The sequence below is a fragment of the Chinchilla lanigera genome, unplaced genomic scaffold, assembly GCF_000276665.1.
Source record: "Chinchilla lanigera isolate Chin_1 unplaced genomic scaffold, ChiLan1.0 scaffold00002, whole genome shotgun sequence".
In the NCBI taxonomy this organism is placed as follows: Eukaryota; Metazoa; Chordata; class Mammalia; order Rodentia; family Chinchillidae; genus Chinchilla; species Chinchilla lanigera.
The window spans coordinates 43,200,752-43,227,693 of record NW_004955403.1 but is presented as its reverse complement, the minus strand read 5'-3'; the positions used below and the strand labels follow the sequence as shown (position 1 = coordinate 43,227,693).

Sequence of the window (26,942 nt, the reverse complement as noted above, 5' to 3'; positions counted from 1 at the left end):
CAATGTATTTTTAATTTACAAGTAATAATATATCTATGGCACTTAATATAATGTCTGATTTTTCTATATTTAGAGAAAGATTCAGTCAAGCTAATTAACAGGCCTGTCACCTCACCATTTTATCACCTGTGTTAAAACATTGACAAATCTATTTCAGCAGTTTTGAAACATACAATACCTCATTACTGCCCGTGGTCACCATACAGTACAATAGATCACTAAGCTTACTCCTCCTATTTGACGGAGACTTGGTACTCTTTGGCGCACATCTCATCTCCCCTTTCCCCATCCCTTCCCTTTCTGCCCCCAGCCCCTGGTAACTGTCATGCCAATCTCTGCTTCCATTGATTCAAGTTTTTAGACTCCATATGTGAGAACACTCAATATTTGCCGTTCTGAGTTTGGCTGATTCCACTTGGCAAAATGTTTTTAACTCCACGTGTGTTGTCGCTAGTGACAGAGTTTCACCTCTTCTTGAGGCTGAATAGCACTTCGTTGTGAAGGACCACCCCACCTTTTCGTCATGCATTTGTCTGTTGAAGGACACTTACTTTCCTCCCTACCTTGGCTATTTTGAACAGTGCCAGAAGCACAACAGACACATAGCTGTTGCCCATGCTAGACTCCTTCTTGTTCAATAGACTTTTTGGCGACCTCACTCATACCCATAGCTTCGACTTATCTGGTGGAAAGGACCAACTCTGTGTGTCTGAAAACACCCGTCTGCTGAATCAGACCTACTCACCCAGCTCCTCAAATCAGCATATCCAAAGCTTAACCCGTAAGTCCTTTCTCACCTGTCACAGTCGTGTGCCATTGCCCCTGCCCCTCCCCTGCCATCCCATTCTCCAACCACATCGTCTCCAGCCTCTTTGCCCTCCTCATCCTCTCCACTGCCAGCAGCTTGGTCCAGGCCCCTGTCATTTCCTGCTACCCCAGACGGCTTCTTCCTTCTAACTCCTGAGCTGTTTCCCTGTCACCCACCATGCTCTACACTGCTGTGAGGTGAATGTCCCAGGACGTCTCCTCTTCCCTGTGAAAACACCAAGCTGCTTCTTCTGTGCTCCAGGACAGGGGATGCTGCCAGCGGCCTCAGGTGTTGTGGCCTCTTGGACTCTCCAGCTGCATCTCCCACCTGTTTCCCACAGATACCTGTTGTGCTCAGCCTTGCTTAACTGCTTCAAATCTGCCAAACATGAAAAGTTCTTTTGTGTCTGTTTTTTTCAGTACCTTTCCCTATGCTCCTGCTCTCTGTCTAGCATGCCCTCTCTGACTTTGTAATCTTGCCACACACCCGTTCAATCTTCAGTTCTAGAGATACATCTTCTAGAAGACTGTCCCTACCCTCCCTCCACCAGGTGGAGATGCCATCCTTTTTTCTTGTTATTATCCCCAAACAATAGGGTATAACAACTATTTACATAGAATTCACCTCAAAATGGTACTTTATAGAACCCAGAGGTGATTTAATATATATAGGACATGTACGTATGTTTTATGCAAATGATTTGAGTGTCTTTCTTGGATTTTAATATTCTGTGGGGATCTTTGAACCAGTTTCTCAGTGGTAGTTGTTTTTTTCCTTGTTGAAAATAAGATTTTCCCTCCTTTCAAAATTTACTACTTGCAATGTTTTACAGATTGGGCATTCAAATAGCTGCTATTTAACAACTGTCAAAATTATATGGTAAAGTAGAAGAAAAGCAGTAAGGGTCGACAGGATTAATTGTGGGTAAATGAGCCAAGCATAGTGGGTTTCACCGCAGCATTTATGTTGTTTATTCTAACATCTCAGTAGCTGTTTCCGTGTTCTTGATTCTTTTCTGTTCTCATGGTTGTCAGTGTTGAGTATGAATGTGACTCCAGGAAGGCAGTTTTTGAACTGGGTCTGTACAACCAGTCGCCAACAAGGCAGGCTGACCTGGCAAGTCGCAATGTCTCTAGGTTCAGTTTGCCATCTGTCTGGACCAGATGATTTTCGTGGTCCTTTCATGTTCTCTGATATACCAAAGGTAGTTCAGAAAGGGAAGGTTTAGATGCTGTGGCACAGAAGTGTCTGGAGGATGAAGGGTCACTTGCAGTAGAGAATGCTGTGGGGATCGTCCCCAAGAGGGAGGACCAGACTCAGAAGAGCCAGAAGTAGAAATTAGGCTGTGGAGTTCTGTGTGAAAGTTTAAGACTAAGATGTTGCAGAAAGAAAGCAGTCATCATGGGAAAATGTACATAGCATAGAATTGATTGTGAATCATTTTTAGGTGTTTAATTCAGTAATTTTGATTATGTACAAACTGTACAACAATCACCACTATCCATTCCAGAATATATTCATCTTTCCAAATGAAAACTCTGTTCAACACTCACTCCCCATTCCCTGCTTTCCTTTTCCCTGGCCCCTAGTAATATCTATTCTATTCTTAGACCATATGATTCTATCTAATTTAGTGCCTCAAATAAAAGCGGAACCCTACAATATTTGCTTTATCATGACCAGCATATTTCATCTAGCATAACGTCCTTGAGGTTATTCCTTGTTGTAGCATGTGTCAGAATTTTATTTCTTTTTAAGATTGAATAATATTCCTCTGTATGTGTATTTGTTAATCCATTCATTTGTTGGGAGAGATTTGTGTTGTTTCTTTTAGCTGTGATGAATGATATGGTTATGAACATATATTTAGCTGTGATGAATGATATGGTTATGGACATATATTTAGCTGTTTAGCTTTTTAAGGAATTGCGTACCATTTTCTCCAGCGTATAGACTGTTTTGCATTCCCACCTGCAGCTTCTCCAGGTGAGAGAATGCTTACAAGGATTCAGTAGACACCAGTCTGGCTGCAGCCTAGATTTCATAAGCAGCAGCAGAAAGATATGCAATGAAGACAGCAGACTGAGTCCATAGGATGGAATCTTGATGGCTAGGTCATGGTATTACTACCTCCTCTGCAGACTACAGGAAACTGTTAAGGACTTTTGAGCCAGGGAAGAGTAGGATTAGAGTGGCTGTGTAGGCAAGTTAAGGGAGAAGGACTATTTGTGGTGTGGCTTGGGCCCTGGCAGCACGGATCAGAATCTGTGAGCTGGCAGATGATGAGAGATCTATCTAGCTGGGAGATCTGAGCTCTGTATAGAAAAGTTAGAGAGGCAGGGATGGATGTGGAGGCCCAAGAATAAATATGGACGAGTGAGAGATGTCTTGCAGACAGGATGTTTGCATGGGCTCAGCCCTTCCTGGGCTCAGCAGTGGAACATTGGTGACCAACCAAGTCCACCTATGCTGAGTGAAGGTAAGATATGTGACAGTAAGGAGCAATACCCTCCTCCTCGAGTGTCATGATTTGCAAGGTGAGGACAGGGCATGTCATGATTTGCAAGGTGAGGACAGGGCATGGGAGAGGGCCTGTGCCTGGTTAGTGCCTTGTCTACTGGAGGAGTAGACTTTGCAGTGGCTGCTGAGCCGTTTCCTGGATTCCTGGAAATGCCCTCACCTAACTGGGGGTCCCAGAGCCCGGCTCCTTGAATAAGGAAAGATAGGGGTTGGGATATTTGCACAAGGACCCAAAACACCGCACTCAAAGCAAGCTGAACATCTGTGGAGGGAAGGAAGGACAGACAGGTGCCATTCATGGTGTCGAAAGGAGATCTAAGACAGCTGCTAAATTCTTATTTTGATTTTTAATTTACATAGTACATAAGATTATAGTATATTATACAATATTACAGATAGTCTATCCCTGATCTGAAATGCTTTGGACTGGAAGTGTTTTCAGTTTTGGAGTTTTACAGATTTCAGAATGTTTGCATAGACTTTGCCAATATGAATCAAAAAATCTGAAATCTGTGCTGGGCACCGTGGCACCCATCTGTAATCCCAGCACTCTGGTTGGCTGAGGCAGAAATATGTCAGGCTCAAGCCTACCCTTCCACAAATCTGAAATCCAAAGCCTTTTCAACATTGTATGTCTGTGTTTAAAAAAAGTTTATGAATTCAAATTTTCCGATGAGGGACACTTGATCTGTAAAGGGAAGGTGTTTGTATGACTGATTTGTTTTATATTTGGCATGTGTAGCTGCCAACTTCTAGGTAAAAGTATATTTCTTCCTCAGGATACTCTTTCTCTCTGTTCCTTTGGTTCCCACCACTGAAGATTCCAGAGGGCAAAAGGATTCTTTGAACTCTGCTTTGTGTCAACAGATGACACAAACTGTGAGTGCTGTGTGTGTGCAGTGTGCCAGGTTACGTGTGTGGGTGTGGTGACTGTCTGTGGGTTTTGGTGGACCTAAGTTGCAAGTGTTTTAGAGAACTTCTGTTTAAAATAGATTAAATGAAAGGATCTAAAATCAGATTTAGAAGACATAATTAAAATAATTAGGCGGAGTATGAGGAAACACACTAATAAGTTGATGTAACAACTGTTTCAAGGCATAGTATGTAGAATACAATGAGAAAGCAGCTAAATCATGGTGTGACCCTCCCACTGAGAGGCGTGAGACACCCAAGACCCGTACACACCAGGACCGCACAATGTGAGATCCCTGCCACATGGGGGGAGGCTGGTGGAGACCATAGAGGTGAATAGTGCTGAGTAGTTATAGGAGCCATTATTAACAAGAATCATTGCATCGTCTGTGTTCTTTATGAACAGAGATCCATTTCTTGAGACAGATTTGAATATATTGCTTTCGTTCTGCTCAACTGTGGATTTAGAATTTTAAAAAGTTAATGATTCTTATCCTGGTGCTGAGAAAGAAAATGACTCAGTTGGAAAAACAATCTCTCAGCCCACGTACATTTTTTATCTGAACGTTGAACTGTCAGCAGCCTTTTCCAGGTTTGGTGCTGTGAGGGGAAGCCGGGCTGCTGACATCCAGCGACAAAAGTGTGACAAGGCACAGCCACCAACCTGCTCCATTATGCAAATGCGCCCTCTGTGACCAATTGTGACTCCTTTCTGACTCAGCCCTGCCTCATTTGGACCCTGGGAATTGGTGGTTAACCAGCTGCTCTGGATATTAGAGGTGGGAAATGAGCCTGTTTCCTCAAGGGGGACTAATTGCCCAAAAGCATTAGCTTGACTTTGAAGGCAACCACTTATGATTTTCAAAGAAGTCCTCTGAGCTCCCAAGGAAATAAACCTCTGTCTTTCATGATTCCCCTCATCCCAGCCCCAGGACTCTGAATTCTTTTCCAGCGTGAGCTCAGCAGAACTCTCCCACATTTCCTGACTTTGAGAGCAGTTGCTCGCTGTGACCCAGTACCCAAAGAGCCAGCACAGGCTTCAGAAGAGAACCCAGCCCTTGTCCTGTGCCTGCGTCTTTATATCACCTATGCTTTCCTGGGCATCACGCCTTTTGAATGGTTGAGGCAGGCATGTAGGACACCTGGGAAAAATGAGGCCACCTTGAAAATTCACCATACCAGACTCCTCCCTGTGTGCCTCAGGAAGACCTAGACTTTGAACAGGATCAAAGAGGCCATAAGTCCAGGCATGGGGGATGAAAAGCTCCTGTGAGGTAAAGAACAGAGAAGAGAACTTGGCAATGTTTGTAAGGAAGACGTGTAGAAAAGGGCAGGAAGAGTAAGGGAGAAAAAAGAAATGGTTAGTGAGGGGCCTTGGAAGCCTATGGAACTCACCAGAGGCAGACATTTTTTCCCCTGGAGATTTATTTTTGTGGCTACTCAAAGCCTTGGAGGTGGTTTCTCCAACTAACATGAGGATTAAGAGGAAGGAAAAGATGTAGAATAGAAAACATGGTATAAATCCAAACTAAAAGCTTTTCTGGTGATACGTTGAATTGTATTCATTTTTCTTTTTCCTGACTTTGTAAAATATACCTATCACAGCAATGATATGAGGCAAGAAATGGATCCTTGACATCAGGGAAATTGTTTGCTCTTTAGACAGGGAAATTCTGTCCCAGTGGCCCTGGAGGGGCTCATCCAGAGAGCTGAAGATGCAGAGATGCCACCTTCAGCCTGACAAGTGACACGCAGTGGAGTCTCTGAAAGGAATGTAAATAGACTTCTCTCCTGCTTCCAGATCTTCTCAGTATGCCCTGTTACCACAAGGCTGACAGAACAAACTAGGGCAGAGATGTCGGTGAACATTTATTGAGTGTTTACTGGGTGCCCCGCTGTTGTAATGCCTCGACGTGTATTGAAGAATTTACTTCACATGGGAATCCATGGGGAAAATGATGCACAGAAAGATTAATTTTACACAGCAAATCTGTGGGCCCAGGGGATTTCAACCCAAGCAGTCTGGCTTTAACATATGTACTCTGAAGTACCGAGCCACACTACTTAGAGGTAACAAGGAAGATGTGAAACTAAGTATGATGTATGGCATGTGCCTATCCACCGTGCTGGGTGCTGGGTGTTGCTTGCTTTAATGTTTCCAGAAGCTTCCAGATGGCCACATAACCCAAGTGTCTGGCCCTGAGCTCCTCTAAGATGTCCTGAAGAGATCATCACATTTGGTTCATCTGAATAGCTATGACTTCTAACCAATCATTCTAATGTATGCATTAAAATAAAATCGACATAAGTATACCCATATTCTTTTAACCGTATTGCAGAAAATGTGAATAAAAGAAGGAAATATACATCCTACTGTACATCATAATCAGTCTTATTTTGCCATATTTCCTAACAGCCCTTTTTGAATAACTCTGAATAATATAAATACAATTTTATGTCTAACATTGAAAGGATTTTTCCCTATGTTTTTGTGAAGTCTTCATAACTGTGGTTCTTAGACTAGTAATATTTTTATTTCTTACAGTATTTTCATTGGGAACATTTTGAGTTTCCTAATAATTGCTGGGGGTGGAGATTTAATATTAATTTTTAAAGGCATTTTGTGCTAGATCTTGGTTATACAGCCACTCAGCGGGCAAGGTTACTTTTTTTAAACTATGGTTCCTTGTTTTTCTGTTAACAGGGATCTATCGAACAGAAAAGGATAAAGGTACTTTGTACGAGCTCACCTTCAAAGGGGACCACAAGCACGAATTCAAGCGACTTATCTTATTTCGACCCTTTGGCCCAATCATGAAAGTAAAAAAAGAGAAAGTCAACATGGCCAACACACTTATCAACGTTATCGTGCCCCTAGCCAAAAGGGCGGACAAGTTCCGGCAGTTCATGCAGAATTTCAGGTTTGTTTGTTTGCACGTGGTATTTATCTTCCTCAGTGGGGTGCGTGTTAGAACGCTGATATCACTTCCCGTCATCTGCTTCCTTTCCCCTGCCAACTACAAAGGCCCCTTTCTCCTGCCTGCTCAAACCGTGTCTTCTTCAAATGAAGTTTATCATTTGTATTTGCCTTTCCCTAGAGCAATTGCAAAACTCCCCTGTAAACGTATTTATTTACCAGTGGAATGAACGTGGGAAGGCCTGGGTTCTCATCAGGATGTGCAGAGCTGACCCAGTGCTGTGAGGTTCAGCTCTGGCTTGAGTTTGGGCTCATCTGTGGGCACAGTGGGAACTGAGACTCTTCAAGACGAGTGGGCGATGTTCTTAGTCTTCAGGAGGAGGAGGAGCTGGCTGGTGACACGGTGCCTGTCCACGGTGACCTCTTGGTAGTGGAGGCTCCTGTCAGTGGAAGGGTTCCTGCTTTAGCTGTGACTGAAAAGGACTGAATCAGGATTTTAGTTCTAAGCTACATCTTCTAAGAGATTGAATCGAGGACTATATCAGGAACGTTTTGAGTACTCATTTTTATAGCTGCTCAGTGAGACTACGTGGAGTTTCATTCTCAGACGCAGATACAGCTTTCACGCCTGTGCGTGGAAGCTCCTTATTATACGGCATTGGATCTTTGAAGCCTTTATGTCTCAAATTCACGTGTTCACGGAAGTTCGCCAGCTAATTTATGGTCAGCTTGTTTCAAAGAGACAGAGTCATATTATCTGATTATAAATCCTGGAAGATTAAGTTTACTTTTAATCTCTAATCGTGAAGTTCATATTATTAAAAGGCAGTAATGTTCAGTATGTGGATGTGGCTGGTACCTCTCAAACTTCTGACTAATAAACACATTCTTTTTTCTTTAACTTAAAGAGTAACCCCTTTGCAATTAGGTTACTTAATAAGAGAATCAAATAGCCTGTGTAGAAGAGATTTGTGATGACATCTGCTCTAATCTCTTAATTTAGAAGCCCTGACCTGCGGTTCCCTAAGCAAGGGGTGCAGACCAGGTAACCCCTGCTTCTCCAGGGAGGCTGCCTCCTTGTCTAGATCAGCCCTAGATGGAAAACTCTTCACTGTTTGGACCTGGAGTTGGCCTCCCAGTGACTTTTATCCATTGACTGTAGTTCTAGCATCTGGAGAAATAACTGAACAAATCCACTTCCTCATAACCATCTTCACCTTTCAAGAATCCAAAGAAGAGAATGACACTTCCCTTCTCTTCTTCACCAGCTCTCATGTCCCCAGCTTTCTTAGTCCCTGGCTGTGAGCTAGTGGCTTCTCAGCTGGAGTTCTGCCTTTGGCCACGGCATAACCCAGTGTGAGTGGGCTCAACTGTCCATCTGTGCCCAACCTGCAGAACCCACCTCTTCATTCACAGTCACTTCCCTGCCGAGTGTCTGGGGAGCTGTGAGACTGAGATGATGTTCATGTCGTTGAGCTCCTTTGATGTGTCTGCACTTTCTTTCCTATCTCCTCTTTGGAATGGCAGAGTATTGGTTGATTCAACATTACATCCTGAGAACAGCTGAACCCATGGTGGGCAGTAGGCATTCTGCTATGCCTTTCTGCTATGAGGACTAGGTTCTAGCATGTTGCTTAGGCAGATTCTGGGTTCTGAGCTTTGATTTAGCACACAGCCTGGTCATGGAACACATTGGGCTGGGTGAGGTAGCGGGTACACTAAAGGGGCCTCTGCTCAGCACAAGGCCAGGTCCTCAGTGTGGTCCTCAGAGGTCCTGGAAAAGAAGAATTCTCCTGGGCATATGTGGTCAGCTCTTTATTCAGTGTCATGAGTATTACAAGTAATTAACAATAAGAAGACAACTAGCAGGGAAGTATTGTTGAAAAAAGTAAGGGTAGTCTACAAGTCTTTAAAGTGGGAGCAGTGAGATGGAATGTAAGTGTACTTAATGTTCAACGTACACAAAAATCCTAGGCATTGTTTTTCTTGGCTTTTGCTAATGATGTGTCCCCTGCAGCATGCAGGTAGGAAGGGGTGAGGGAAGGGCTGGTTCTTGGACAGGATGTTTTGGGTGCCTGTTGAGAATGCCAGGCACCCTACCCAGATGTGAGAGGCAAGGAGGAATTCTGGATGTGCTCCTTGCCTTCCTGGAAGTAGCATCTGCTGTCACAGAACCAGGTGCTGCAGGAGATACATGCAAGGGACAGGGCCACAGACAGAAGGCCCCAAAGCACAAGCCTACATTTGCTCTGCAGGCCAGGAGTTCCCCAGTGCTCTGAAAAAGTGGGATGGACAGGGTGAATACCCCAGGGTTTTGTGCGCCTGGGGAGCACCTAGTAAAGATGGTGTTTCATAGCAGCAAAGAACCCATCATTCAAAACATGGTGTTCAGATAACTAAAGAAGCACAGCAGGAAAAAATTATTCCACACCTGAAACTAAGGTAAACGCTAATCAATTAAATATTTAGAAGCAATTAGTACAACCATAAAATTACTGAGAGAATATAAAGCATATGGGGCTATTTATGAAATATTTGGTATTTTCTCTCTGGAATTCTTTCCAACCCAAGATTGGAAACTGTTAACTGTAATTGCCACCAAAGGTGCTACTGTGAGTGACTTTTCTTTCCTTTTTTTATTTGCTTTTCAAAGTTTTGTATATTACCCTATGCTTCATATTTTATTGAAAAATTCAGTGAAAGGGTTTTTTTGGCTTTTATAATTTAAGCATGACTTTCTAGTTTGTAGGATCAACACCGGCCTCTATAAGATGTGTAAGCAATATGGAACGCTACGGGGAATGAGTTATTTAAAAAGTGACTTTAACCACAGCATGGCTGGGGTTATATGCATGTCCCACCACATCTAGCTAATTTTACCTTTCTTAAAGTTATAGAAATCGTAATTATTATTAGTTGATCATCAATCCATGCACCTTTCTGTGCATATATGCAGATTGAAGGACAGCTTGCTAGCTAGGAATAATTTAACGTGACATGAGGTATAGTTTATATTCTATTTCTGATGAAAAAATTTAATTTTTCCTTTTTTACTTTGTGTTACTAAGGATTGAACTCAGGGCCTTGCACTGAGCTACATGCCCAGACCTTTTGTATTTTTGTTAATTTTGTGAAAGGGTCTTTGTAAGTCACTAAATTGCGAGCGTGACTTCCAACCTGGCAATTCTCCTGCCTCAGCCTCTCAGCATGCTGGGGTTATAGGCATGCACCACTATGTTCAGCTAATTTTATCTTTCTTAAACTTTTATAGAAGAGAGTCTGAAGTATAGCAGAAAAAATTGCTGAACTTTTAGAAAATCTTTTCACTAGAAGAGAGATTAGTTCCTCAGAGATACCTCTAAAATTAAACAGTGATTTTGCAAAAATGTTGGAATTATTGTATATTTTATAGCATTTTAATTTTAGACTGGATTGAATTGAAAATAAGAAAAAGAAATCAGCACAGTTAATATTTTCTTCTAATTGTTGGCTATCTCCTACTATAACCTTGGTGGGGTTTGCAACCTTTATAAGCTGTTCTGCAACGTGCTAGTTCTACATGAAGTGAGTTTAGTACATCAGTGAGCAGACCACTTATAGTAGTAGCTCCCTTCCCAAGTTCTTTGTGGGGTGTATTTCATGGGCTATCTTTACAGGAGTGGTATGTGCTTGAGCATTGATATCTACCTGCTGTCTTTGCCGTTTGAGGATAACGGGCCTAGGTTTAAAATTTTGGAGAGGGGCTTACTTTCTTTCTCCAAAACTTTGTAGATATTCTTCTGGCATTGATTGACATCATCTCTTCTGCAAGTGACTTACTTTTGCCTGAGAATCCCCTTTTGTGTGTCTTGGATTGTAACAAGTTAACTAACATCTCTCTGGTCTTGATGTCTGTTGTCCTGTAGCCATTTGCCTGGGATACAATTGCTTTCCTTGTTTTGGAGGTTGTGGTGGTCAGGGAGATTGATGCTCTGTTTGGGGTGCTCTGGCTCCATTGGTTTGTCTGCGCTGCACAGACACAATTGTGTATTGCACATGGTCCCATTTATCAGCCTCTCTTTGGTTTTTAATATCTCTGTCTTTCATCTGTATTTGGGTAAACGCTTCCCTTTACGTCAGGAATTTGATTTGCTGGTGTATCTACTCTGTACCTTGCTACTTTCCATCTAATACCTCTGGGTTTTTTTGACTATCAGTGTACTTCCTGAGCACACGCTATGCGTCTTACTCCTATTTTGTTGTTTTTATCATTTCCTCTTTAAACCCTTTTAAAAAAATTGAATTCACATTTTTGTTAAAGTGTGAAACATTTAAAAAAACACTTTTGTGTGAATTATACTTTCTTTCAGACTAGGTTTTCATTTGTTTTGAATGCTAGTTCTTAAATCTATACCTTTCATAATACCTCTTTCTCTGTCTGTCTTCCTCCCTCCCTCCTCCTCCTCTTTCTTCTGCTTCTGCTTCTCCTCCTCTTTCTTCTCCTTCTTCTTCTTTTTCTGTTTGTCTGTCTCTCTCCCTCCCTCTCCTCTCTCCCCTCTTCTCTCTACCTGTATTCTTCCTGCTGGGATGAGGTTGCTGTGATGTTGCTTTTCATCTTTCCTCTGTGTCAGGTGCACAGGGTACCCTATTTGGGTACCTATTTGCTCCTATTCGGGCTTCCTATTTGCTCTACAATGATGTGAATGGATTTTTCCTGACTCTTTCCATCCTGCAAACCGTATGTGACTACCCCTGGCTGGATTCTGAGGACAGAATGTGGCTCTGTTCACTTTATTTGTGGTGGAAAGAAGTGGGTGGTGGGCAGAAAGCTCACCCAGACCATGAGCACCCTTCTTGCAGCTCTTTGGGACTTTGGAGTGGACATGCGTCTAGTTGATACATCCTCTTACTTAACGTAGATGCTTTTGGCTCACACAGTGGGTCCTCAGGTGAGACCTGGAACCCTAGAAAGAATCAGCCCAGTTTATTCATTTCTCCTCTGTCATCCTCTTCTTCAGCAGCTCTTTCTACTCTTTCAAGTCAAAAGGAGGAAGAAAGAAAGTTTGGGCTGCTCCTTTAATGGTTCTGTGGGGCATAGAAGAAATATGCATTAGACATGTCATCTGGCTGTCAGTGTTCCTTACCCCTTTTCTTCCTGCTCTGATGAAGGATCTTTTTTAATGTTTAAAAACTTTTAATTTTTTATTAGTACATGTTTACATTACATAATGGTACCTTCCTTGTGGGAAGTTGGTACTTGTATATAAGACATCTTAATTCTTTTCTAATCCTTTTCCCCTTCCCTCCCTTCTCCTCTTCCCACTTCTTGACCCCCTTCCCTTTTGCAAAAGATCTATCTCCCTATTTCTATGATCTGTCTTGTATTTTGCTCTTTATTTATATTTTAAGTTTCTCATGTAAAAGAAACCACATGATGTTATGCCTGTATGTCTAATTTATTTCACTTAACATTATGGTCTCAAGGTGTATCCATTTTCCTACAGATAACTCAGGTGTATCTTTCTTTATGGCAGGGTCATACCCCACTGTGCATAAATACCATGTTTTCTTTATCCATTCATCTGTTGATGAACATACAGGCTGTTTCCACAATTTCGCTGTTACGAGTTATGGCAGGAGACCCTGCTGTGAGTCTAGGTCCTGTCTCCTTTTGCTCAACAGTATATTGATTTAAAACGTTGGTTCAAACATGGGTAACAGGATGACTTTAACTCTTTCAGGAAGACACCTGGAAGGGGAGTGGTTGGAGTGAATGGAATTTCTACTTCTGCTTTTTAAAGAGATCTCAACTAAAGGCAGTTATCTCTCCCACCTTTAGTTGTGTCACATCCACTTTATTGACAAGGGTCAGTTGAAAAAGCATAATTAGGATAGAACCACTGTCCTTTTTCGCTGTCATTACAACATGGAAGGACCGCGGCTCTTCCTGCTCCCTGCAGGCTCCACTATCCCGGGGTGGTGGTTGGGGCTCTGTGGTCTCCCTGGTGCTTGCCGAGGCATACTGAATATTCCTCAGGCCTCTGCTGCTGAGGCGGGAGCTCACATCAGGCTGTGATAGTCTTCCATTTCTTCTTTTGGCCTCCTCTTTATAAAATCATGGCAGAAAAAGTATGCCCTTTCATGGGTTTTCCATGGGTTATTCTTGGTAGGAAGATTTTTTCCATTTTTCACTCTTTGGGGCACATAGTTTGTAATTATCATGACTTGAAGTGATTTATTTAGAGGATTATCCTTCTAGCGCATGGCCTTTCAGATATCAGCACCTTCTGCTGGTGAATCTTGTACATGTAACTCCTCTGTGTCTCAGCTTGGTGCCTTCTAAAGACAACACAAGTATTGTCCAGCAGAGCCCACCGGAGCCTCTTTGTTGATTCCAGCGGGGGCTTTTAGGTTTTAACTTCACCATAATTGCTAAGTATTCACCTAGAAAAGACACACATGGCTAATGTTTAGAAAAATATGTCTTCAGTTGTTCTTGGGCAGATGAATAGATGTGGACCTTAGAACTCCCAAGAGTGCAGGCCTGGCTGTGAAATCCAGAGAGGCCTCTAGGAAGACTGGGTCTGTAGATGACAGTGCTCCTGGGGCAATGGCCTGGTGTTGTGAGCAGTGCACGAACCTGGAGGCCAGCTTGTCATACTCCAGAGCAGTGAGTTGGGTGGGCCAAGGGGCAAAATGGATTCCTGAGTGTATAGGGAAGATAGACTCAGGTGCTTGTATTCTTCTTATTGTTATGATAACCATATTAACAAATCTTAAAAATTATTTGTGTTTATAAAACACAAATCTAATAAAACTATTTTTATTAAGTTCCATGTACAGAGACTTAGTCACCAGATGGAAAGAGGATAACTGTACTTGGAAGTTAGGACAAACAGAAATAATTGAAACTCTTCAAAATGCCAGATTTCTGAACTTCCTGACAGTCAAGGAGAAAAGGGAAAAAATTACTTCATCCCTTAATAGTCAGTGACAAAAAGTCTGCCTATTGTTGGGTGAGAGGAGATCTTCTCTAGCAATAGACCCTAAGGGCTTTTATTTAGGAGACAGTGAACACTGGATGAATGATAATCCTAGGATTTACAGAAATTGTGATGCTAACACTTGAATATTGTCATCTCACTGAGTAAAAGTAAACCCACTGTATTCATTGCAAGCACTGTAGATGGCTTTACTATTGCTGTCAGGTGATGTGCCACAGGACGCCATGTTTGGTCCTGGAGGGCAGATGGCTGGTTATTCCAGCAAGCTTCTTCACTCGTGCTGTGTCATTGTGGCCTACATTGGAACTTCACAGGCTTCCTCTGTTATTCTCTGTCCCATAAATGTCCCACCTTCCTCCCTTGGGATCACTGGGCTCCCAGGTATGGCCAGGAATAGAGGATGCACACCAGGAGAACTCGTTGCAAATTTAGGTCCTATCTCCTTTTTCCCAGTAGTGTATTGATTTAAACCTACTTGCTCTTCTTTGGTTTTTAAAAAGAACTTTATTTTGCTTTTGAAACTATTTTTGCCTTTGTTTTTGGTTCCTGAATTTCTCTCAGCTTCCCTGTTATAGATTATAAGACTGTATGCTCATTTGTTATTTCATTGAGGTTTTTTTTTAAAAAACCAGGATCAATCTCATAATAACAAGGCTGTAGATTTTCTTAGGGTCTTTATCTCTGAGTTCTCAGGGAACAAAAATGTGGAAAATATTTCTCATGATTTCTTTAAACCATTCTCTATTCATTACAGGTTCGTTTGTTTTTTATTGTGACTACTTCCAGCTGGACTGAGAACCATTTTTTATGTTATGGGTTCCTCCTTAGATTGGGTGAATTATTTTTGGTTTAATGTACTTCTTTATTTTCTCCCTCTTTCTCTTCTCTCACCCCTCTTAAGGGGTTTATGACACTTTAATGCAGCATCAGGGAAATTTTTATATGACTTTTCTGTAGCAATTCTTTCTCTTTTTTGTCATAGAACATTTAAGATGGTTCTAGAAATTTCTGGAAATAAATATGAAGTTATGATTACAGAATTTCTGATTGAAATAAACCTTGAACATTTGGCTAGGCTACACTAAGTAACAGAAAGACCTCAGGCCATCAAATGTTGGATTTTGATAGCAAAGAATTCCTGGTTTTGAGTTTCTCAAAACAAATATGGTAGTGTTCTATTTTGCATGGCCTAGTCCTCCCACCCTACTTCAGCCCCACTGCCTCTGCACTCATACAGAAGTGTTGCCCAAGAAAGTGTTGTGACTGAAACATTTGAGATACACTAACCTGCGTGATTTACCTTACTTGGATAAATGTTTCCCTTTGGGAACTTAATAAAAATTGATGTTGTTTTCATTTGAGCCACAGGTTGCACAGGAACATGAATCAAATACAGCTCGACCACTTGGAAAATCATCTTGTTTTATGTTCTGACATGGGCAATCCAGAAAGTAGGTCCCAGTTGTTTGGTTGAGAGTCAGAATTCACTGTCATTTCTTAACACTCATTGGACCTTTCAGATAACAGACTAGGAGAATGATGCATTAAGTGATCATAACATAGTGGGAGAGGAAAGGACCTACGAAATAAAAGGAAGAATACAGTTTTTAAATGTTTCTAAAGGCCCTCAGTAATCATCTGTCCCCTCTCCAGGAATATACACATTCCTAATTTCCAGTGTCTCTGTGGCTAAGAAATTTTCTTCCTGTCTTCTTAGCAAGCATAGGTTTTCAGGAACGAAGGCGCTAGTAGTATGCATGATTTCATTTGCATGGGACACCCCTTAAAGTCCAAATAGAGTCCTTAGAGTCCAAAATCTACTGTACATCTGAGTAGAAGACTGACTTGGGAAAGAGTAGAGCTCTGATCCTCTTGCCAGCTGTGCCGTTTCTCAGCTGTGAACGCCTTTCTCAGCTCCTCCCAACTTGTCTGGAGCCTACTCGGCTGTCAGGGCTCACTCAGCTGGGATGCTCTCTCCTCTTGATACCTCTGGCCCCATCACTCATCAGAAATTAGGCACATTCTGCTCTGCATCCTCTTGGTTCTTTACCCCTCTGTTACTGCAGTTGTTTCATTCTGAGATTAATTGTAACTCTCAGTTGGTCATTCTCTGAAAACTAAAAAGTTACAGACATAAGTAGAGGGCCAGTTGTCCCAGTTTGTCTAGGCTGAAGGGATTTTTCCAGCATGTAGGCTCTTCAGCACTGAAACCTGAACAGCCCCAGGCAAACCTGGGTGGTTGTCATCCTGTGAGGACCACGCATGATAACCCTTTGTAAACCAAACTCCAGTGAGAATAATGCATTGCACAGCCCTGGTGCTCCCTTCAGTGTTTATTATTGAAATTGTGTGCATCGATCTAATTTCCATTGCTACCACAAAATACCTAAGACTGAATGCATATAAAGATCAGAGACTTATTCAAGGACATGGTGCCAGCATTGGCTGGCCTCTGGTTAGGGCTCAAGGTAAATGCCATCGTAATGGGAGCAAGTAGGAGAGGAAGAAATCATGTGGTGAGAAATGAAGCCACAGAGCAAGGAAAGGCCGGGATTGCTCTTTCGTTTGGGTTTGTTCAGGGGGGTGGTTTGGTTTTAGTTTGGTTTTGATTTTGTTTGCAGTAAAAGAAATGGAACCCAGGGCTTTGGCACTGGAAGCCTGAGACCTTGAGGTGGTTACAGAGGTTTCAGTTACAGCACTGCTGTGGTGTTTCTTTGCTCATGGAGTCTTGGAAGTCACCTCCAGGGACCCAGACATCAGTGTCCAGGTACAAGTAATGAACGGCACAAAGCCAGGCATCTGCATACACCATGAAAAGATGTTCCTCCCTTTTCAACCCTGTGGTTTATTTCTTAACCATTTACCACCAAAGCAAAGGCATACTCAGGTACACCATCGCCCGTATCCATACTTTCTCACACATGCCATCCCAAGGAATGGAGTTGAGTGAGGATGGATTTTAGAAATACAGAGATTATTCACACCCAGAGACTTTGTCTACACACTGCTAGGCTGTTACACTAAGACATTTGCTGATTTCATTGTAGATAGCTTTGGTCTTGAAGGGTGGATGCAGAACTCCCCAAGGGCAGACATGTCTGTCTCACTCATTTTTTAAGATTGCCTGGTACAATATCTGGCATATGTGGTATGTTGTTGACAGATGTTTGCTGAATGAATGAATGAATGAATGAAATAATACATGAACACCTGGTCTACTTTCCTCTTTCGAGTTACTGTCTCACCTGATCATAGGATTTAAAGGCTTGGCACATCTCTGATTTTTCTTCCTTGTCTTTGTGCGTGCGTGTGGTATTAGGGATTGAACCTAGGACTTTCATACTGAGCTGCACCCCCAGCCCTTTTTTCTTATTTTTTACTTATTTTGATTTCTTTTTTTGGTATTAGGACTCGAACTCAGGACTTTGTACTTTCCAGGCAGATACTGTGCCACTGAGCTGTATCCCTGGCCCTTTTTATTTATTTTGAGACAATGTCTTGCTAAGTAACTAAGTTGCCCAGCCTAGCCTTGAACTTGCAGTCCTCCTGCTTCAACCTCCCAGAGTGCTGGGATTCTGTTTTATTTCTTAAAAACAGGAAATGCTATGAATGAATGTCAAAATACCAGAAAGGGAGACAGTAAAGATGTTACTGGAAAAATGAGAGTGCTTTTTTAACCAGGTTCAGCAGGTGACCCTTTGCTCATTCTGGGATGGCTTTTATTCTAATCACACACACAGTTTTAAAGTGCAGCTTCCCAAGTGCTGGGCCCTGCGTATTTTTCTTCTAGCTTGGCAGACGACAGTAAAGCTGTACCTGGCAGGTGTACCGAAGTGGTCTTTCACGTATAGACTTTGGTTGATGGTAGGTGAAGAGTCAGTCTGCTGGGACTGTAGCTGCGCAGGAGCAGCTGCGAAGGGGCTCTTGCTTTTGAAGCACATCCTAGCACTTGCTCCCAGCCCCTGCCTTCTCACTGCCCACCATCACCCTGTATTCTCAAGGCTACCCTTACCTGGGCCCACAATTAGAAACACAATCCCCAGAACCACATGTGCACCATGCTGAGCCTGTGTGCCTCTCGCCCAGTGTCAGTGTGAGCTTCCCTGTTGGTTCTGCTGCTGGGTCCTCTTCCTTCCCCGTTCCATCTGTCCCAGCTGCAAAGGGCCCCAGCCACGCTAGCCTGTAGGACGTGCCATGCCTCTTGAATCCCTTATGCAGTTTCCAGTGTCCCAAGTGATCTGATTGCCCGGTGTGGTAGTGCACACCTGTAATCCCAGCACTCGGGAGGCTGAGGCAGGAGAATCACTGCGAGTTCGAGGCCAGCTTGGGCTACAAAATGAGTTGAAGGCCAGCCTGAACTGCATAGTGAGACCCTGTCTCAAAAAAACACCAAACAAAACCAAGTGCTCTGATTATTTTATTTTAGTTCATTTTATTTCCCTAAAATTTTCCAAGGGCAGAAGCTATTACTTCTGTTGCTTTGGATTCTCCCAGCAACCCCAGGAAGGTGGCCACTTCTTTTCCATGTCATTACAAATAAAGCCTTGAGTAACCTGGCCTTTGCATGGAGAGCTCTAATATCTCTGCAAAGTTTTGATGTGGATTGTTTTGGGGGGATTAAAGACAGTGGTCAACACAAGAACGTAATGGAAGGACATCCAAAAATCAAAATATCACAAAACCATTTCACCAGTAGAATCTTTTCATTAAACTGCTCCTGAAAAATTCCTGTTAAAATTATGCATATGCACAAACACGAGTATATATGCATATAGATGTATGTATAAACATTTACACATGTACAGATACATGCCCTTGTATGCACATACATGCACAAGCATACTCACATACACTTACACAAGTGCACATACCTGTATGAAATAAACCCAGCAGAGAGCCTCATGGCAAACAACAGATAAGGTTTCATGGGAAACAGGTCAAGTCCCGGCCAGAGCCAGGCCTGGCCTTAAAAGGGCTGAGCCAAGTGGTTGCTTTGTCAGGTGCCAGGTGCCAAGAATAGTCAGATCCTCAGAGAGCAGTGGGGCAGCAGTGAAGGTGATGGCAGTGGTGACGTAGGACACAGCTTGAGCAGGCTGAGATGCAGGGACCACTGTCATTTCGTTAGACAGCCCTATCACTGGATGTTTGCACAAGTTTCTAGAATCCTAAATAGAAGAATGCCTTTGCCTTGGCTCATCCAATCTCTAAGGCACTCTATGTTCTGTGCACATCTCAGAAGAGAGCCACTGACGAGTGCTGGAGGATTTTCCTCTCTGGTCCTCAGCCTTCTCATCCGGAACGTGGAATTACATCTTCTGTACTCCATAGGCTTCTTCTGGGACGAGAATCCATTGCTCTTTCCCTTATACCATGTGGCTTCCTGTGGCCAGGCCTGTGGCACATCAGGCCTGGGGTGTCTCACATCTGCGATGTGATTTGCCTAATCTGAATATTTAAATTTCTTTATTTTGTGATAAAGTAACTACATATTCCAGAAACTGGGATGATCAACCAGGAATATCTTGGCTCCCAACTTCTGCTTTCTTGGCAATTTTCTTAGTACTTCAAACCCTCTTTTTACTCCCCTGCTCCAAAGTTTTTGTTGTTGTTTAGATTTGGTTTCTTGGGGAGTGTTTTTTTTGCCTTGCCTACTAAGGTGAAAACGGAACCAGACATAGTGACACACTGTGCTTTGTTTCCCAGGGAGATGTGCATCCAACAAGATGGGAGAATCCATCTCACTGTTGTTTACTTTGGGAAAGAAGAAATGAATGAAGTCAAAGGAATACTTGAAAACACTTCCAAGTGAGTACAGCCTGGAGCAGAGACAAGAAGTCACGGTGACCAAGTGCAGAAGTGCACACTCAGTCCTTAGTTTTATTTTCCTTAACACCAAGGAAACTGGGAGATTAATGGCTAGTCCAGTGTAGGAAAATACAGCATCCTTCTTCCCAGAAGGCGACCCGCCTGACACTGGTCTCCATTGTGCAGGGGGGCCAGCTTTGACAGTGGAGATAAACAGGGGAGTGTGGGCCTCTGTGAGCTCCCATGTGACCAGAGGTAATCACTCAGCAGATTGGGCCCTTCGGATCACTGCAGAGTAGGCCTGGCTGAGCAGGAGCACAGCTGTGCAGTGAGCTCTTATCTCTGCCACAGCTTCAGAAGCCAAGAGTGATAGTGTGTTCACATCTCATCCACTTGGCAAAGGGTCTCACTCTTTCACCTTTCATTCATTATGTATTTAGAGATGGGAAGGGGAAGCCAGAAGGGTTGGCTGGGATGGCCCCCTTGAGTAAAACTACTCAGCTGAGCAGAAATTAGGTAACTAGACCTTTTAGGCCCAAAGTTGTGTATCTGTATCTCATTCATCAGTTACACAGAGCATAAATATATTCAAAAGCAGCATAAATGGATTTTTTGTCTGCCAAAATATATAACCCTCCTAGCATCTTGTACCAGTGGGGAAGCAAGAATTGGTACCATCCTGCTCCCCTTTGGCTTGTCCTGGAAGTTTGCAGGGCTTTAGCTGAATAATCAGTTAGGTGGGTACTTTTCTGCATAAGTGAAGCTTTGATAGTGATCAGTAGTAGTGGCAGAAGAGCCTGAATAGGTTCATATAGTTTAGGTATAATCAGGACATTCTGTTTGTGAGTCTCTGGTAAGTGTAACAGGATGATACTTGAAGGATAAGATTCCAAGATTGAGAGTATTTTCTATGTATATTTCCATGCTTTTTTTTTTACTAGTTTTGTATCAATGGATGAAAGATCAGAATGATAGTTACAATTTTTCAAACATTCTAAAACAGAGATAGGAAACTATAGCTCATTGGTTAACTTTGTCACATTTTTTTTAAATAAAGTTTTATTGGAATGTAATTAGGTCCATTTGTTTACATGTTATTTATGGTTACTTTTGTGCTACAACTATAAAGTTGAGAAGTTATGATACTGTAAGACTCACAAAATCTAAACAGTTACCATTTAGCCCTTTACTGAAAAAAAATTGGTGACCCCCATTCTAAAGACTTAAGAGTTTAAAACTGGTGTACAGTGTAAAGCTAAGGACAGTGTGTAAACGAGACTGAATAGAATAAAATACTTGAATATCTTAAATGTAAGTGAAACAGTAATCTGTTAACTTCAGTGCATTACAGTGTCCTCTGCCTAGAATGAAAAGCCTGAGTGATTAGAATCATGTTCTTTGCCCAGGGGTGGCCTTAAACATCTCCACCAATATTCTGGACATAGATTTGAGTTTCCTCCTTTGAATGTGCAGCCAGGAATGAGGACCATTCTGAGGTATTTTAAGCATCTATCCAGGTGACTCTAATGAACAGCCAGAATTGACAATCTCTGTGCTATTGGGACTGACACCTTTCCAACACATCAAAAGATAATCGACATTTGCTAAGATTACACATAACAACTTATGTGAGTCTAATTGGTAGGTTAGATATGTTATGGGAAATGCTCTTTCTAATGACTAGAATTTTTAAGTGGGATTCTTCTCCATATCAAGTTACCAGCCAGTGGAATTCTCAGCCAGAAAGTTTTCTGGTGAGCAGAGAATGCCCAGAATCCAGAGGAGAGATGTGAAATCATTTGGGTGGTAGGGATGGCTCACCTAAAACTTTGGAAAGCATCCATAGATCAGTCTATGCCAGACAGAGAACTTCATGATAAAAGATGGGGTATATGGATGCTTTAAAGTAGCAAATGCTATATAATCTTTGAGGAAATAAATTTGAGCCCCATTTTTCTGTGTTGATATCCTCACGCTGTTCACTGGTGATGTCTGTTATGTTGATGTCACTGGTGCTTTGGGACACTTCCCCCTCTCATGGTGTTCCATTGGTCTGACGACGTTTTGTGGGAATGCGGCATTCAGATGGATGTCATAATGCCACACCACAGTCCACCTTTCAGATACGTCTCCCTACATCACCCATTGCTTTCTGTTACCTAAACTGATTGTTATTTTGAACCTTATCTTTACTTTCCATGCCGACCAGTCCCCTGGGCTTCTGTCCACCCTCTTTTACATTCTCGCAGAGCTCCCCAGCCTCTACCCTTAGTGGTGTCTCCTTCATGGAGCTGCTCCTGATGCCACGTCCTTTCCTCTCTGAACCTGCGCCTTACTCACTTTTGGCACCTCATATTTGGTGCATGAATCTGATTTGGTTGCTTACCTTTATTTTTATCATCTTTACTTTTTAATTAAATTATAAGCCACTCAGTAAGTGGTGCTATGTCTCCTTCTTCTTGGTATCTCCAGCACTTAGCACAGCACCTTGCACAAAAAATGTTCAAAGTTTGTTTATCGAGGGAAAGACAAGGCCATCTAATTAATAAACTTGCAGAAACTTATATGAGGGTTATTTAAATACCTTTGTCATTGTTAAGGTAGTAAAATTTAATGCAATGGCATTTCATTTTTATTAATAGCTATTATTATTATTTGCACAAATTATTTAATATTTGTGATAAATCCTGTTATTAGCCTCATTTCAGAGGTGAAGAAACTGGGGTTTTAAGAAGTTGTTACTTTGGCTGTCACCCCAAGCACCTCGTTGGTGATGGTCCAGGATTCACAGTCTCACATACCATCAGATTTTTCAAGCTTATATGTCCCTTCCAAAAATCCAGAATTGTTACTTGAAGGTAATAAGACCTATAATCAGACTAAATGTAACATATTGCATTTGGAGAATGGTATTGCAATGAAGCTGTTCTAAATCAGCTAAATGCATGCATCTTAAGAATATGTAAAAATAAAATCATATTTAATAACAGGTTCACAGCATTTTACACACGCTGTCTCCCTAGGCTTCTTCTTGACTCTGTTGCTTTCTGTTGCAAGTGATTGCTATAGATCAGTGTTTTGCAAACTGTAGTTTGTGGTTCATTAGAGGATTGAGAAATCAATTTAGTGAACTAGGTCCACTGTCTTTAAAAAGTGAGATGGAATAGGATGTAAAACATCAAGATGAATCATGGGTAGTAAGAATAAATAACATTTCATGAGACTTTCAGTGCATGTGCTTGTGTGTGTGTGCGTGCATATGCAGATACTGCATCATGATGGATAATATATTCTTTGTAAGGATTATGGTTAAAATGTTTACAAGCCACTGCCACAGACAACAGTGCCAATCCATTCTCAATACTGGATTGTTCATCCATAGACTTTTCCAAGTTTCATTTCATCTCAGATGAAAGCCTACCACAGCACTTCGCAGATATAAATATGCTTTGGAGTAAGCTGGGGTGCTTTTTAAAATGCAAATTCTGACATCCAGCCCTTGGACATTTTAAGGCAGAAGACCTGCCATGAAGCCTGGGAACCAACACTGCCAGCTGGTTCCGTGTGCAGGGCTGATGTGTGTCATCCGCAGGCAACGCTTTGAGAAACACTGACCCTAAGTGGATATTGGGTTGCAGCTGGGTAACAGGAATTTTCATTTTAAATTGGAATAGGTATGAACTGACATTTAACACACTGTGAGTTCATCTTTATCCAGTCATAAGGACACAGGCTTGTTTTAGAGTAGTCATGCCTGAGATCAAGGTAGTAGAAGTGAGGCGCTGCTCTGCACAGTATGTGATGGGATAAGGGCTATAGTTTTGTTATTGTGGTCAGGAACCTGCCTCGCAGTAGTGTGTATCAGCATTTCATGTCCCTTTGAAGTGATCTGATTGACACATACCCTAGGATGAGTAAATATTGATGTGAAAGGGAACCTTCTGGAATTGCGCCCTCCTCCCCAGCTCTGTGGTGACTTGGAAGCCAACAGCCACAAACACAACAAGTGACACAGCCCAGCAGTCACCAGAGGGGCAGAACAGAATTGGAAATCCTTAAAGCACCACCCGAACTGTCATTATCTGAACTTCTGGGTTTCCCTGGAAGACTGCACTCAGAAGGTTGTCTTTATTTAGGCTGTTTCGGAGTTTCCCAGTGCAAAAGACCTTTTTTTGATGTTGAGGAGTATTTATCAAAAACAGTTAGCTTTGTGGCTGTTTAAGATAGTGGACAACAGATTATCTAAAAATGCTCACACAAATGCCCAGAGGTGTGCTTCTGCTGAGCAAAGACCTGACTGGGCCTTAAGGATGAATCTGACCATGAAGCTCTGTGTGAGGAGCAAGTAAAGGTGAAGAGCAATTTACCAGCTGCTTGATTCAGAGTTGAAAGTGCACTAACGTGTCCTGCGAGTTTATCCCCAAAGATAGCGAGACTCACTGATTCCAGGCAAGTAACCACTGGGTTTCTGTGGAACTCACTGGTTTCCATGGAAGAAAATCTGTGTCCAGCCATGAAGAGGTCACAGACAGCACAGATTACAGATGACAGGATTAGTTCAGGGAACTCACCTAATAAATAAGCAGCAGTAAATCAGGGGGAGGAGAGAGATTCTGAATTCTATGGTTGCCACATTATATTTAATTTATTTATTAATCTATTAACATTATTAATTAATTTATTTATTTTTCTGAGGCAGGGTCTCACTGTGCAGTTCAGGCTGGTCTTGAGCTCACTTTGTAGCCCAGGCTGGCCTCAAACTGTTAACGATCCTCCTGTCTCAGCCTCCCGAGTGGTGGGATTACAGGCATGAGCCACCATGCCCAGCTACATTATTTTAAAAGTTCCCATTTTTACAAAAAGTATGAAGCATGTAAATAAATAATTGCCCATGCACAGAAAAAAATCTAGTCGTTAGAAATTATCCCTGAGGAAGCTCAGACACTATAGTTACTATCAAAGACTTTAAATGAACTATATTAAAGAAACTACCTTTAAAGAACTAAAGAAAAGTATTAGAAGTCTGTCTCATCAGATAAGAGAATGTGATAAAGAGGTGTAACTTTTAAAATATATATAAAGTTGAAGATATTCATCAGTAAAATGAAAATTTCACTAAGGGTTGATCAACATCAGGCTTGAGGAAGTGGAAGGAAAAATCAGCAGACATTAAGATAGGTCCACGCAGTGATCCCAGTCTGAGAAACAGAAGGAAGAAAGAAAGAGGAAGATGCTCAAGCCCTCAGATATACCAACATCTGCCTAATGAGAATCAAAAAAGAGGAGAGAAAAAAGAGACAAAAATATTAGAACAAATGATGGTCGACAATTTCTCAACTTGATGAAAGACATTTATTCATACTCAAGAATCTCAACAAAATCTGAGTAGAATAAAGTCAAAGAAATCTACACTAGGCACACTATATTTAAACTGTTCAAAGTTAAAGACCAAAGGATCTTGAAAAAGCAAGAGAAGCAGCTCATCAGGTATCCTTGATAGGACTGTCAAGTGGGGAAGCGTCAGAGGCCAGGAGGGGTGGCCTTAAAGTCCTGAAAGGAAAGATGATGAGCCTTTATTTGGCACAGCCATCCTTCATAAATGAGAGAGAAATGAAGACATTTCCAGGTAACAGCTGAGAGACTTTATCTTTAGCAAACATGCCTGTAGGAAATACTGAGTGGTATCTTTGGGGCTAAGATGAAAGGATGCTAGATTGTAAGAAACACACAGAGCATCACTGAAAGTAACCGTATGAGGTAAAGACAGAAGTAAATATGAATGTATTTGTGTCTGTGACCCTTCTTTCTGCTGATTTAAATGATTTATTACATAAAGCAATAATGATAAATCTGTGCTGATGAACATACAATGTGTTAAGATGAAATTTGTAATGCAGTAATAGCAGACAGAGGAATTAGAAACAGTGACAAATGTTTGCATATTGTTAAGTGAAATTAAGGGCTTTCCTGAGAAAAAATTGAAAATATGACTAAAGCTATAACTAATACATGTATTGCTTTAATAAAATATTCCCCACAATGATGGCTGGAAGTATAGCTCAGTGTAGAGCAATTGTCTAATATTTACAAGATCCTATGTTTAACCCTAGAATGCAATAAAATAAATTTTCTGTGAAGAAAATCCTGGCACAAATTGTTCCACTGTTGATTTGTACCAGCTGTTTAAAGAATTAACCATAGTGCTTCACAGACTCTTCCTAGAGGAGGGAGGCCCTGCTTCCCCACTTATTCTGTGCTGCAACTATTTCCCATGTCCCAGCCAGAGACGTTACAAAGCAAGAAAACTACAGACCAATATCTCCTATAAACAGAAAATCAAAACTTCTCAGCAAAATGCTACTAAACTGACTCTTGAACTGTTTATAATAAAGGATGATACCCTGTACCTAACTGAGGTTTATCGCAGTAGTGCAAGCTTAGCGTGATATATAAAACCAATTGGTATTGATTGTCATATTAATACACTGAAGAACTAAAGCTACATGGCCACCTAAGGATACATAGAGAAAGCAAGTGATAAAAATCCAACACCTTTTCATGATAAAAACAAGGAACGCACTAGGAATAGAGCTCCAACCTGATAAGGGCCATAAGTATGTACACAAACTCACTTATAAGAAGTACACTTGATGAATTACTGAAATCTTTCCCCATAAGATCAGGAACAATACACAAATGTCTATAGATATGAGAGCAAATATTACTGTTCTTGTTAGTTAGTATTCACCATTTTGCTGGTGGTTTTAGCAAGGATGGTTAGACATTCAGACTGAAAAGGAAGAAATAAAACTATTTCTATTCACAGATGACATGATCTTATGGATAGAACATGATGAGAAGTCTCTAAAAACATTTGGGGCTAATACACAAAATCAGCAAAGTGATGAGCTCCAAGATCTACGTATAACAGCTGGGTGTGGTGTAATCCCAACACTCAGGAGGCGGAGGCAAGAGGATTGCTGCAAGTTTCAGGCCA

General features: G+C 41.8%; 1 protein-coding gene across 1 annotated transcript in view; it reads left to right on the top strand.

The window, feature by feature from the left end:
• Positions 1–26,942, top strand: part of Csgalnact1 (chondroitin sulfate N-acetylgalactosaminyltransferase 1) — a gene marked incomplete at its 5' end in the record, with an annotated part of 168,602 nt that overhangs the window by 119,428 nt on the left and 22,232 nt on the right. The window contains 2 exon segments of the mRNA XM_013513615.1: positions 6,945–7,161; positions 19,844–19,945. Coding sequence (XP_013369069.1) covers positions 6,945–7,161; positions 19,844–19,945 — 319 coding nt within the window.